General features: G+C 38.5%; 1 protein-coding gene across 9 annotated transcripts in view; it reads left to right on the top strand.

Annotated features, from left to right (window-relative positions):
• WARS2 (tryptophanyl tRNA synthetase 2, mitochondrial) overlaps positions 1-14323 on the top strand; it is a 130489-nt gene extending 116166 nt beyond the window's left edge. For all 9 annotated transcript variants that reach the window (XM_035252612.3, XM_035252613.3, XM_078333083.1 and 6 more), the window contains 2 exons: positions 7439-7557; positions 10692-14323. In XM_035252612.3, the coding sequence (XP_035108503.3) occupies positions 7439-7557; positions 10692-11140 (568 nt within the window). In that variant the 3' untranslated portion in view covers positions 11141-14323. The remainder of the gene's footprint in view (positions 1-7438; positions 7558-10691) is intronic.
• The last annotated feature ends 812 nt before the right edge of the window (positions 14324-15135 follow it).

The following is a 15135-nucleotide window of genomic DNA, read 5'->3' as shown; positions in this document are numbered from 1 at the left end:
ACATATGTATATAATTTTTATCAATATACAACAAATAGTTCCTAAGTACCTACAATGCCACTGATCTGGAAAAAGGTACTATACTTAGCCTTGAGGGAAAGGAAAGGAAGGACTTTTCATGTGTTGAGTATTATTTACTAACTGCTACGCACTTGTTATCTACTCAGTTCTCACGATAGCGCTATAAAATAAATGAGTGGTATTATCCCCATTTTACAGATGAGGAAATGAAGTTTCAGAGAGGTTCCACTAAGTTCGTTCAGATAGAAATACAGTGAGTATCTGGGCTAATCAGATTATCTTTCTCAAGAATTTGAAGAATTTGGGAAGAGGATAAGAAGACTGGAAACCATCTGGACATGCGTGGCTCACACGTATAATCCCAGCACTTTGGGAGGCTGAGGCAGGCAGATCATCTGAGGTCAGGAGATCGAAACCTGCCTGGCCAAAGTGGTGAAACCCCGTCTCTACTGAAAATACAAAAAAATAGCTGGGCGTGCTGGTGTGCACCTGTAGCCAGCTACTCAGGAGGCTGAGGCACAAGAAGTGCTTAAACCTGGGAGGAGGAGGCCACAGTGAGCCAAGAGGCTGCCGCTGCACTGTAGGGTGGGTGACTCCATCTCAAAAACAACAACAAAAAAGAAGACTGGAAGTGAAAGAAAAATGATGTGGAAAAGTGAGACAACAAAGGCCTCAAGAAACTTTAGGCAGAAACCAAACCAAACAAAAACCCAGAAAGTATAGAGAGTAATTTTTATTTATTTAGAACTGGAATGGGGAGTCTCAACATTTTCTCTACATAAGGAGAGAGAATTATGTACCTCAGGAAATAGGAATGAGAATTTCACTGCAGCACTGTTTGCATAAAAAAAAAAAAATACCTGAGCTAAATGTCCATCAATGGGGTAATGGATAAAGAAATTATGGAATGTGATGACTTGTCATAGAGAAGTTAAATGAAAACAGTGTCAAACCATTAACCTGTATAGATCCCCAAATAGAAATGTTGAGTGAAAAAGACAAGTTGCAGAATAATGTTAAGATACAATTTATGTAAATGCAGTGCCACATTGACTAATACTACATAGTGTTTGAGAGAGCCATATGAATATATCCATTGAGAACACATGGATGAAAAAGAAGTATATGCAATTCACAGCAGGATTGTTGCTGGAGAGAGGGGGAGGGGAACAGGGAGTGGGAAAACTTTGAGTATAGAGATTAAAATGATCACTCAGAAACTTCAGACTGGTAGAGCCAGAGAAGAGATGTCATCACAGTGTCTGAGAACAGGCTACTGCCATTGAGCACCATTGAAAATAAGCATTTTGAGAGCTTTTCATTATTAGGATTTCTCTTTTTTGAGACATCATAAAACAGCATTTGAGAGCTTTTTCTAAGGATGCTAGAGTACCTAAACTGGCTTCGGAGACTCCCAGTTCCTGGACTGCTTCATTCTTTGTGAGGCCAGTCAAGCCTGATTTTTCTGACATGCAGGAAGCTGTTCATTTCTGCAGTCTGCTCATAGCCACGTATCCACCCATATTACCTAAGCAATAATTCTTTTTATCTTTCACTTTCCAGTTTCCCTCTATTGGGTAAATGCCTACACCTAACCAGAACCCTATGAAAGGCAGTTGGAGAAATGTAGTTTCCAGGCTGCCGGCCCCTGAAAATCAAGAGGTAGCATAGAAGGGAGAGAATGGTGCTGAGATGTCAACAGATAATCCAGTACGTTCTCCAAAAAGTGACAGGAAGCTATTTGTACATTTTAAGGATACAGCAAATTTGATATGACTTATACTTTTAAAACAGAATTGAGGAAAATACAGAGAATGAAGGAGAATCCAAGATGGCTGATCGCTAACAGCTCGGGATTGTAGCTCCCAGTGAAAGCGCAGAGAACGAGAGGACGCCACACTTTCAGATGAATTTTTGTCACTCACGGACCAGAAGATTCCCAGTGGAGGAGCCCCACAGGTCGCCAGCGCGACTCTTGTGGCCGGCGCGGTGGTTTTGCCGGCGCCTCAGCGAGGCAGCTCTTCGTGCAGAGTTATCGGGACTGGTTCCCCTTCTGACCAATGTTTGGAGCTCCAGGAAGGCAGAGCCGCTTATTACGGACTCGAAGGAAGCCAGACTGGAGATTCCCGGGCAGAAGAGCACCATCAGTCTTAACGCCGCTGTTTTGGCCGGTGCATTGGGTTGCTCGGATTCCAGCGCTGGGAATCAATAAACTGGACGTCCACTCAGAAACCTAATTAGAAAGGCGGTAATCATAAAGATGACAGATGGATACATTTATAACAAAGGGAAGAAACCAGCCTAAAAAGGCTGAGAATACCCAAAATCAGAACCCCTCTCCCTCTACAGGGGATTACAGTTCCTCATCAGCAACGGAACAAGCCCTGCTGGAAAAGGTCTGTGTGCCATTAACAGAAGTAGGCTTCAGAAGGTGGGTGATAAGAAACTTTTGGGAGTTAAAAGAACTTGTTCTAACCCAATGTAAAGAAACTAAGAACTTTGAAAAAAGGTTTGACGAAATGCTAACAAGAATAGACAATATAGAGAGGAATATAAATGAACTAACGGAGTTGAAAAACACAACATGAAAACTTAGCAAAATATGCACAAGTTTGAATAGCCGAATTGATCAAGCAGAAGAAAGGATATCAGAGGTCGAAGACCAACTTAATGAAATAAAACGAGAAGACAAGATTAGAGAAAAAAGGATAAAAAGGAATGAGCAAGGTCTCCAAGAAATATGGGACTATGTGAAAAGACCTAATTTATGTTTGATAGGTGTACCTGAATATGACGAAGAGAATGAATCCAAGCTGGAAAATACTCTTCAGGATATTATTTGGGAAAACTTTCCCAATCTAGCAAAGCAGGACAATATTCAACCCCTGGTAATACAGAGAACACCACAAAGATATTCCTCAGGAAGAGCAACCCCAAGGCACATAATCGCTAGATTCACCAGGGTTGAAACGAAGGAGAAAATACTAAGGGCAGCCAGAGAGAAAGGCCAGGTTACCCACAAAGGGAAGCCTATCAGACTTACAGCAGATCTCTCAGCAGAAACTCTACAAGCCAGAAGAGAGTGGGGGCCAATATTCAACATCCTCAAAGAAGAGAACCTTCAGCCCAGAATTACATATCCTGCCAAAGTGAGCTTCACAATTGAAGGAAAAATAAAATCTTTTATGAACAAGCAAGTACTCAGAGATTTTATTACCACTAGGCCTGCTTTACAAGAGCTTCTGAAAGAAGCATTATACGTAGAAAGGAACAACCAGCATTAGCCTTTCTAAAAATATACCAAAAAGTAAAGAGCATCAACATAAAGAAGAATTTACATCAACGAATGGATAAAATAGCCAGTTAACATCAAATAGCAGTAACCCTAATTTTAAGTTGACTGAATCCCCCAGTCAAAAGATACATCAAAACCCAATGGTATGCTACATCCAGACCCATTTCACATCCAAAGATACACAAAGACTCAAAACAACGGGATGGGGAAAGATCTACCAATCAAATGGAGAGCAAAAATAAATAAATAAATAAAAAGCAGGAGTTGCAATTCTCGCATCTGATAAAATAGATTTCAAAGCAACAAAAATATAGTGGTATAAGGATCAATGCAACAATAAGAGCTAATGATCCTAACACCCAGATACATAAGACTCATAAAGAGATTTAGACTCAACAAGACAGAAAATTGATGAGGATATCCAGGACTCAAACTCAGATCCGGAACAAGTAAACTCAATAAATATTTATAGAGCTCTCCACTTTAAATACACAAAATATACATTCTCCACTTTAAATACACAAAATATTGATTGGCCATTATTAATACCCATTTTTAGAATAAAGCAATATTCCCGTTCTCTCTCCCTCTTTTTCTTCCTCTTTCCTCCTCTCCTTCACTCCTTTTTTTTTCTTTCCTTCTCTCCTTTCAAAAGAAAAAGAAAAAAATAATAAAAATGAAAAATATTCAGAAGGAAAAAACAGAGAATGGATTTTAGGAAGACAAAAATATCTGGGGCAATCTGTTTAGAGGCTATTTCACTAGTCTAGTGTGGACCATGATGGTGACAATGAAGATGAAGAAAAGTAGACAAATATAAGAGAGATTTAGGAGGTAAACTGATAGGACTGGATGTGTATGAGAGGGAGGTGTCGGGGATGACCTGATACTTCTGACTCACCCAAGTGTTGTATTGAATGCATTGCCATTCACTGAGTTAGGGGATGCTGAAAGAAGACTAGCCAGAGGAATGCAGAGCTTTCTTGGGTATGTCTCCTCCTGGAGGCCTTAAATCTTCAGAAAGTAAACCCTTCATTGTATCCTTCACAGTACGCAGCAGCAGGCCTTTCACATCGTGGGTCTTCAGTAAGTAGTTGCTGAATTAGAGCGCCATTGTTCCACACCCAACAAGCAACCAGTGATGAGGAGTTAATCCTTTTTGACAAGAAACACCGCCAAAGTCCTGTCCTAGCCAGGCTGGTCAAAGGCAGCAGCACTGAAAACTTACAAACGCAGCCAAAAAAGTAGAGAGAGAAATAATAAGAGAACAAATCTCTGTAGGCAGATATACGTAGGGAACGATTATTAATCTGGACACTAATTCTGCCAGAAGGGTGGGGTGATCTTAAGTAGTCATAGATGCAAAAAGGACCTAAGCAAAAGAAAAATGGTTTAGGCACCATAGGAGAGGATCAGAGGCATGATTATGTGACAGAAGTTATAACAATCAGAATTATGAAAGGCTTTTGTTTTATGTTGTGTCTAAGAAACCACAGTCAGAGTAACTAAAAAAAAAAAAGAAAATAGAAAAAAAGAGAAGATACATTAATATGGATATCATTATGTAGGGTATAAATTTTTAAAGAACAGCACTAAATTATTTGAAGTGAAAGGAAGACTGAGGAGAAAGGCTGAAAACATGAAGAGAATAAGGCACGTAAGTGAGTAGAATCAAAGACAGGATGAATTAATGTAAAGTGTAAACTCAGTGGATGAGAAGTAAAGGCCAAGATAAGTTATAGGAGGTGAAAGGAGCAGCAGGAGCACAGGGAGGGAAGGCTTGAAACAAACACGCCCAAATCAGCCGAAAAAGCCGAGTGGAGCAAGAGGGGCAGGTGAAAAAGATTAACGTTTTTTAAATCCTTTTTTTTAAAAAAGCAAAACCCCACAGAATTGTGAGAAAAGAGGCAAGGGTCCGACGTCCGGCAAAGACGCGTGCAGAGTCATTATGAAAACTAAGTGTGTTTTCTGTTTAGTTTGCTTGCTCTGTGAATCTGGAAGCATTTTGACATGTGGAAATATTCATTTTGATGTGCATAAAGTGTATTGATTATGGTAATGGTTTTTTCTGTGCTAGTTGCAGTCCATGGTGATTTCCTATGGGCTACTGTAATTGCTTTTTAACCTGCTCTGTTGGCTAATTTGGCTTGGGAGCATCAAGGTGACCTCTCCATGTCAGCCTCACTATAAGACAGGCGTAGCAAAGTCCACTCCAAGAAGAGAAAGTCACAATGGTGGGGTGTCTGCGTGTACATCCCAGAGAGGAGCACCCTGTAGGGCCATGAGTGCTGAGGAAAACATAAAAAGGACTGTTTTTGTCTTTGCCACTCAGTGACCCAGTGGCTTTCTACTCCAGGCTGTGTGGAAGACAGCAGTAGCTTTGGCCCTAACAGTTATTTGGTAGAATTTCCCACGTTCACTTATTGACCTTAGAAGAAGAGAAACCACATCTGGGTCTGCTGTCATGATGCTGACATTTCGCCTTTTCATTCATTGTTCTGTTCCTGTTTTTTTTTTTTTTTTTTTTTTTAATTAAAAGAGCTCTCAGAATTCCTGTCACATAGCATTTATATTCTGGGATTAACTGATCAGATATGCAAACTGTCAGTTTCAAGTAAGTTTTCTATGCATATCAGTGTCACTGCTCAGGTCCGTGACTACCTCTGGGATTATGCATTGATATCTGTGGTATGTCAGCTATGAAAAAGGAAAATGATTCAGTGTGAAAAAAGTCAGTGTACTCCACACCAAGGTCCTTTATCGTATCTTTATTTTACCATTTTGTCCTTCATCATGTCAGATATTAATGAATATATATATGTATATGTCAATAGCAAGCATTTATTGAGCTCTTACTACAAGTAGTGTGCTCATAATCCTTGAAAGAGCCATATGAGGTAAGCTCCATGGTGACCTTCACTTTACGAGGAAACGAAGACTCAGAAAAGGTAAGAAACTTGCCTATGATGGCTCGCTGCGTTTTTCATAGGAACAATATTGTTTCTTTGATTTAAAAACCTCAGAGCACTGTATTACTTGTATTATCAAGTATAAACTCCCAGCCAAACATTATATATATAAAAGCACATGCTTTCTATCCCACCATAATACTTCAGTATAGAATTTTCCTCCTCAAGGCTTCCCTATGACGGTTTATTCTTCCCTTATTTGACGCACCACGTCATGTTCTGACACTGCAAATTTTATACGTGGGATTAAAGTCATGATAAAGTCATTCCCTATAATCTAATATTCTGCTTTCATATCTTTATTTTTTAATAAAATGAAATATTACAGATAAAATTCAAGTCTTATTCGTTCTTTTCTTCAGATCTGTTTCCTTCCCACCTTCTCTAGAAGCAGCTACAGTTACAAATTTGGGAAGGAGCTCCCAGTATGGCTTTTATGCTTATTATTACAGATATATGCATCTTTAAACACTGTGCAGCATTTCCGTATGCACTTGTAAAATTTACATAAAGGTCAGTATACTTCGTGTTTTCTGCAGCTTCTTTCACCCCACGTAGCTTTTGATAGCCATCGACACTGTAGTTGTAGATTTTAAGTTCTCTGCAACATATTAATTGTCCTGTGATTGCAGTGAACTTGAAAATGAAGCTTATTCCAAAAATCTTGAATTACTCCCCGTGTGACAGGGAGGAAAAACTCCTGCCTGAAGAACTTTCTGCCACCTTTGATTTGAAGAGTAGGGTGGGGTGTCTTTCAATGTGAGCTGCAGTTCTGAGGTAAAAAGCATCTGGTCAGGGCTGGGATAACATGTGCTGAGTGGGTGAGGGAATGAGGCGTAGTTTTAAAATACAGTTGTGCCTAGAGCATATGCTACTTAAAATCCCATTCTTCCCTCCCAGCAAGATCCCGTCCCACTGGTGTTGATGGCTGTATTTCCCTGCTCTGGAAGAAACACAACTAGAGTAGACAAACATCTCTTTGGCATTTGTCCGATCCATAGTTAAAGACTTAGGTCTGAGCCTTCCCTCTGCAGTTGGCGAACATTTGCTGAACAGCAACAGTGAAGTATTCACAGGAAATGCAGCTGCTTGCAGTATCATTTGCATCTAAGAAAGAGCCTCGCTGTGTTTTTCTCTCTGTCTTTTATTAAAGGTCCACACACGTTCCTGTTGGGGAGGATCAAGTCCAGCACATGGAACTAGTTCAGGATCTAGCACAAGGTTTCAACAAGAAGTATGGGGAGTTCTTTCCAGTGCCCAAGTCCATTCTAAGTAAGTAACAAACTTATAATTGTTACATCAGGGTATATTCTAAAGAGAGGATTGGACAATAGACAGGCTTGGAACTTTCTTGGGACTAAGCTCAGTGTTCCTGTAGACAGGCTTCTGGATCTGTAACGAGGGTCCTCATTGTTTCCTGCAGTGTAGGACTAGTAAGTAGACGGTGTTGGGTTATTGAAAAGGTAACTAAAAATATTATAAAAGTATGGAAGAGACCAAAAAATTAAAATAATAGTATTTATAAAGTAGTGTATAATTTACAAAGTATAAACAGATGCTTCTTGACTTTTATAATCAGGTTCCATCCTCATAAAGCCATTGTAAGTTGAAAACACTGTTAATCAAAAATGCGTTTAACACTCTAACCTACTGACCATTACAGCCTAGCCTAGCCCACCTTCAGTGTGCTTAAAACACTTACATTAGTCCGTAGTTGGGCAGAATCATCTAACACAAAGCCTATTTTATAATAAAGTATTGAATGTCTCATGTAATTTATTGAATACCATATGGGAAGTGAAAAACCGAATGGTTTTATGGGTATTTCAAGTACAGTTTCTACTGAATGGATATCACGTTTGCACCATTGTAAAGTTGAAAAATCATAAACCATTGCAAGTTGGGAACTGTCTGTATATACATATATACATACATATATATATAGACACACACACACATATACTGTCTATATGCATACATATATATATAGAGACACACACACACATATATATACTGTCTATATACATACATATATATAGACACACACACACATATATACTGTCTATATACATACATATATATATAGACACACACACACATATACTGTCTATATACATACATATATATATAGACACACACACACATATACTGTCTATATACATACATATATATATAGACACACACACATATACTGTCTATATACATACATATATATATATAGACACACACACACATATACTGTCTATATACATACATATATATATAGACACACACACACATATACTGTCTATATACATACATATATATATAGACACACACACACACATATATATACTGTCTATATACATACATATATATAGACACACACACATATATACTGTCTATATACATACATATATATAGACACACACACATATACTGTCTATATACATACATATATATATAGACACACACACATACTGTCTATATGCATACATATATATATAGACACACACACACATATATACTGTCTATATACATACATATATATAGACACACACACATATATATACTGTCTATATACATACATATATATAGACACACACACATATATATACTGTCTATATGCATACATATATATATAGACACACACACACATATACTGTCTATATACATACATATATATATAGACACACACACACATATACTGTCTATATACATACATATATAGACACACACACACATATACTGTCTATATACATACATATATATATAGACACACACACATATACTGTCTATATGCATACATATATATATAGACACACACACACATATACTGTCTATATGCATACATATATATATAGACACACACACACACATATATATACTGTCTATATACATACATATATAGACACACACACATATATATACTGTCTATATGCATACATATATATATAGACACACACACACATATATACTGTCTATATGCATACATATATATATAGACACACACACATATATAGACACACACATATATATACTGTCTATATGCATACATATATATAGACACACACATATATATACTGTCTGTATACATACATATATATATAGACACACACACATATATATACTGTCTATATACAGACATATATATAGACACACACACATATATATACTGTCTATATACAGACATATATATATAGACACACATATATATACTGTCTATATGCATACATATGTGTATGTATATATAAATATACACATATATATGTGTATACACACAAAGAGGAATTAATATACATACATACATATATGTGTGTGTGTACATATATAGATACACATACATATATATGTACACACACACACACACACACACACAAAGGGGAACTGATAATTATTGCCCTCTGTTTTCTTAAATGAGCAACCGAGATTGAACGTACAATCTACCAACTGAATCTGAAAAGCCAGCTTTAGCCTTTGAGGCTATGCTAGTCTGGAATCTTTTTGAGGAAAGAAACTGTAAATCCCTGTCAGCATTTTGTAGCAATGTAAACTTGTGGCAGGGGCAAAGATCAGTGAACCTAACCACTGTCCATCTTTATTTAGCTGAAAACATTGCAAAGAAATATAATGTGTGCCTAGTATCAATTCAGAAACAAAAGGCAAGTATAAATTTCTAAGTTATTCCAGCAGTTCACACAAATAAATTTAAGGTACTCCTTGCATTGAAATCAACCTTATTTTAGGCAATAAGTAATAGTTTAATGTTTTGGCTTTATTTTACCTATTTCAATTTTATATGCATCAGTACTAGCCATAAATAGGTAATTAATAACACGATTAAGCATGACTTAACATTTTGATTGTATCAGAGCAATAAACAAGTCACTTCTCTCTTCTGTGTATGTGTGTGTGTGTGTGTGTGTGTGTGACAGAGAGAGAGAGAGAGTGTGTGTGTTGGTATGTACTTATATAATCCTGGGTAAAGAAATGGAAAGACTGCCACAAATTGTTCAAATTAGGGGACAGGAAAGGCAGGGGCTGTGGGTGGGAATGATTATTAGGGAAGAGCAGAGAGGAAAGAGAGAGGAAGCGGGAAGAAATAAACAGTCCTTCCTAAAAAGGTGCACAGAGAAAAACAGTATGACGTTATGATTTCATTTGTGTAAGGTTATACATTTTGTGCAGATATATGCATTAAAAGATGCCCCAAAATATCAACAGAATGTCAACATTACAGTCACATATTTTCAGATTATCTTTACTTTTATGCTTGAATTTTTCACAATGAGTATTTGCTCTTTGTATAAAGAGATGAAAATAATAGTCGTTGGATATTGTTGGCATGTTTAAGATCTAGAGAGTGACATTCCTGGTGATTTGTTTTGTTTTTGTCTTGGGTGTGTGTGTTGGTGTCTTTAACGTAGCATCCATGAAGAAGGTAAAATCCCTCCGTGATCCTTCTGCCAAAATGTCGAAATCAGACCCTGACAAACTGGCCACCGTCGGAATAACAGACAGCCCGGAGGAGATAGTGCGGAAATTCCGCAAGGCTGTGACGGACTTCACCTCGGAGGTCACCTACGACCCGGCCGGCCGCCCGGGCGTGTCCAACCTGGTGGCGGTGCACGCCGCGGTGACGGGGCTCCCCGTGCAGGAGGTGGTGCGCCGCAGCGCGGGCATGGACACTGCTCGCTACAAGCTGGCCGTGGCAGACGCCGTGATTGAGAAGTTTGCCCCAATTAAGCGTGAACTTGAAAAACTGAAGCTGGACAAGGACCATTTAGAGAAGGTTTTACAAGCGGGATCTGCAAAAGCCGAAGAATTAGCATGCCCTGTGTGCCAGGAGGTGAAGAAATTGGTGGGTTTTCTATAGGAGGTTTCAACGAAATCACAGAAAGGCTTTTGTGCCTTGCATTCCACACATTCTGAAAACAGCAGCTTTCCTCACAAGCAAAAAGTTATAGTTGTGGGACATTTAATTTGGCATAGCTGATTATTGGCTTTGTTCGATGAATGTCACTTTGTAGCTTTGAAGTACGACAGTGTTCCAAATCCCATCAACAAAGTGCTCTGAACAACAAAAATTAAAGCAGCCATAGCTGTCTGAATCCTTAATTATCCAGGCACACTCCTTGGCCTCCACAAATGTGACTGAGAGGAGGAGTAATTTGGGAAATGGAGTACATTGTGCCTCTCTCTGGAGTACTTGCTATAATAGATGCACACTTTATCTACTTCATCCCTTTTATAAAGCAATAGTTAGAGGACTTAGAAGAATTCTGGAGATGCCATTTGAGCAGATGCCAATTTGTCTTCAGATCTCATAAAAACAGGTCCATTCTTACAGTGTGTTTGTCACTGAGACGGTGCCTGATTTGGGTCCATTCTCACAATGTGTTTGTCACTGTGATGGTGCCTGATTTGGGTCCATTCTCACAGTGTGTTTGTCACTGAGACGGTGCCTGATTCGGGTCCATTCTCAGTGTGTTTCTCACTGAGATGGTGCCTGATTTAACGTATTGAAGCTGCTTAACTTGCTTTCCAAGATGACACCCACGGTTCCAGCAATAATTTGTTTTTAAATTTAGAGATATGGGATATGGTCTTCTAAGGAGGTTGCATTATTTCAACTTGATTTATTTATCGCACAAGAGCCCAAGTCCCTGAATTATATTCTTAATAAATATTTTCTTTCATTCATTTCAGGTTAGTCTCATGAATCCCCTGTGAATTAGGAGACTTATTGTCATTTTATACATGAGGAAAGTGAGACCCAGAGATCCAATTAGCTTGTACAATACCACTCTGTAAGAGAAGCAAATGTGAGAGTAAAATCCTTACACCTTATTCTTAAGAATAGTGCTTGTTTCATCCATACCAAAAATAAAATGCTGAAAGGCAGCATTTTTTAGATTCTAAACATTCTGATTTTGAAGGTGGGTATTGGAATGACTGATGATGTTTATATCAGTAATTCAGCCAATAGATGCCGACTTAAAATCAGATTCAGCCAACTGCGGTCACGTTTACATGTCAAAATCCCTCAGGCGGGTCCCAAGTTCTCCCGTCTACCCTTATTGCAGAGACACTTTGAAATAGGTTCTACCAGACTACAATAATAGTCAAGACCGACAAATCAGATATTCCGGGTGACTGGCAGCTTCTCATCTTGCCTCTACCTCAGTTAAGTAATGTCACCCTATCTTTTTGAGAAGTGTCTGTTCATATCCTTTGCCCACTTTTTGATGGGGTTTTGCTTTTTTGTTTTAAATTTAAGTTCTTTGTAGATTCTGGACACTAGCCTTTTGTCGGATGGATTGCAAAAATTTTCTCCCATTCTGTAGGTGACCTGTAGGTATCACTCTTGTGACAGTTTATTTTGCTGTGAAGGAGCTCTTTAGTTTAGTTAGATCCCATTTGTCTATTATGGGTTTTCTTGCCATTGCTTTTGGTGAAGTCTTTGCCCATGCCTATGTCCTGAATGATTTTGCCTAGGTTTTCTTCCAGGGATTTCATGATGTTAGGCTTTATGTTTAAGTCTTTAATCCATCTTGAATTAATTTTTTATAAGGTGTAAGGAAGGGATCCAGTTTCAGCTTTCTGCATGTGGCTAGCCAGTTTTCCAACACCATTTGTTAAATAGGGAATCTTTTCCCCATTGCTTGTTTTTGTCAGGTTTCTCAAAGATCAGATAGTTAGAGATCTGTGATGTTATTTCTGAGGCCTCTGTTCTGTTCCATTGGTCTATATATCTGTTTTGGTACCAGTACCATGCTGTTTTTTTATGCAGCCAACAAACGTGATACAAAGCTCATCATCATTGGTTATTAGAAAAATGCAAATCAAAACCACAATGAGATGCCTCTCATGCCAATTAGAATAGCAATTGTTAGAAAGTCAGGAAACAACGGATGCTGGAGAGGATATGGAGAAATAGGAACGCTTTTACCCTGTTGGTAGGAGTGTTAGTTAGCTCAATCATTGTGAGAGGCAGATTTCTCAAGATCTAGAACTAGAAATAACATTTGGCCCAGCAATCTCATTACTGGGTATATACCCAAAGGATTATAAATCATTCTACTATAAAGACACATGCACAGGTATATTTATTGTGGCACTGTTCACAATAGCAAAGACTTGGAACCAACCCAAATGCCCATCATTGATAGAGTGGATAAAGAAAATGTGGCACATATACACCATGGAATTCTATGCAGCCATAAAAAGGACGAGTTCATGTCCTTTGCAGGGACATGGGTGAAGCTAGAAATCATCATTCTCAGCAAACTAACACAAGAACAGAAAACCAAACACCACATATTCTCACTCATAAGTGGGAGCTGAACAATGAGAACACATGGACACAGGGAGGAAACATCACACACTGGGGCCTATAAGGGGGTGGGAGGCCTAGAGGAGGAATAGCGTTAGGAGAAATACCAAATGTAGATGACAGGTTGATGGGTGCAGCAAACCACCATGGTATGTGCATACCTATGTAACAGAACTGCCTGTTCTGCACATATAACCCAGAACTTAAAGTATAATTTTTAAAAAAGTAATGGCACCCTAAAACCTAGCTTTTCTGCACTTCCATTTCCCACACCTGAAAATGAAAATGATATTCCTGACTTATACACCAAGACCCGTTAGCAAGATCGATTTTGTAACAGAATTGCTTACAAGATTTTTGTCAGTGAGGACCGTGTTCACCATTTATACATACCTAACTAGTTTGTTGAGCAAAGCATTTTTGCACATGTTTCTTAAGGAAGTAGAGTGGTCCTTGTGTCAGAACAGATACAAATCCACAAAACTCTGCATCCCAGAACCCTAATTAAAAGATCCCTTTTAGGATTCTTGGAGCTAGCCTGGATCATGGGGAAAGAATACATTTTGCCTTTATATCTTATATTGGAATGGGATGTCTATAACTCCTAGAACCTCTTTGAGCATATTTCTTACAAGGCTCTTTTTTTCCCCCCTTCAAAGGAAATTTTGAAAGGATTATGAATACTGGAAAATCACAAAATTAAAGGTAGATCTATCAAGCCAATCGTCTATTTATCTGCCTGTGTGGTTTTTACCCCCTTGAGATACCTTTCCTCCAAAGAACTAAGGTATTATGGGAAGAATTTAAGAGGAGAAAAACAGGTAACTTGTGATAACTTCCAGGGATCAAACTTTATGCACTGGTGAGGGTGGACTTGTGTGCAACCTGTTGTTACGTTTTTTTTTAAGTGACCCAAGAGTTCAAGTCCAAACTTGGCCCATAATGATTAAGAGAATCTTGCCCAATTAATCAGTATTAATCTGGATTCTTCAGAGAAACAACTAATAAGATATATATTTATATATTAGAGCATTTATTATGGGGATTAGCTCCTATGATTATGGAGGCTGAGAAGTCCCATGATAGGCTATATGCAAGCTGGACCCAAGAAAGATGATGGTGAGATGCAGTCCAAGTCCTCAGGCTGGAGAACCAGGGGGAATCAGTGATGTCACTGTCAGTCCAAAGCTAAAGTCTTGAGAACCTGGAGGGCCACTGTAAGTCCCAAAGTCTGAAGGCCTGAGAACCAGGAGCTCTGATGTCCTGGGGCAGAATAAGGTGAAATCATAGCTCAAGAAGAGAGCAAATTTGCCCTCTCCCCCCATATGTGTGTGTGTGTGTGTGTGTATATATATATATATGTGTATGTGTGTGTGTGTATATGTATATATATGTGTGTGTGTATATATATATATAATTACACTTTAGTTTCTGAGGTACATGTGCAAAACATGCAGGATTGTTGCATAGGTACATACATGGCAATGTGATTTGCTGCCTACATCCCCCCATCACCTATATCTGGCATTTCTTCC

This window comes from Callithrix jacchus, chromosome 7, assembly GCF_049354715.1.
Source record: "Callithrix jacchus isolate 240 chromosome 7, calJac240_pri, whole genome shotgun sequence".
Lineage (NCBI taxonomy): Eukaryota > Metazoa > Chordata > Mammalia > Primates > Cebidae > Callithrix > Callithrix jacchus.
This window is presented reverse-complemented; position numbering and strand designations above follow the sequence as displayed.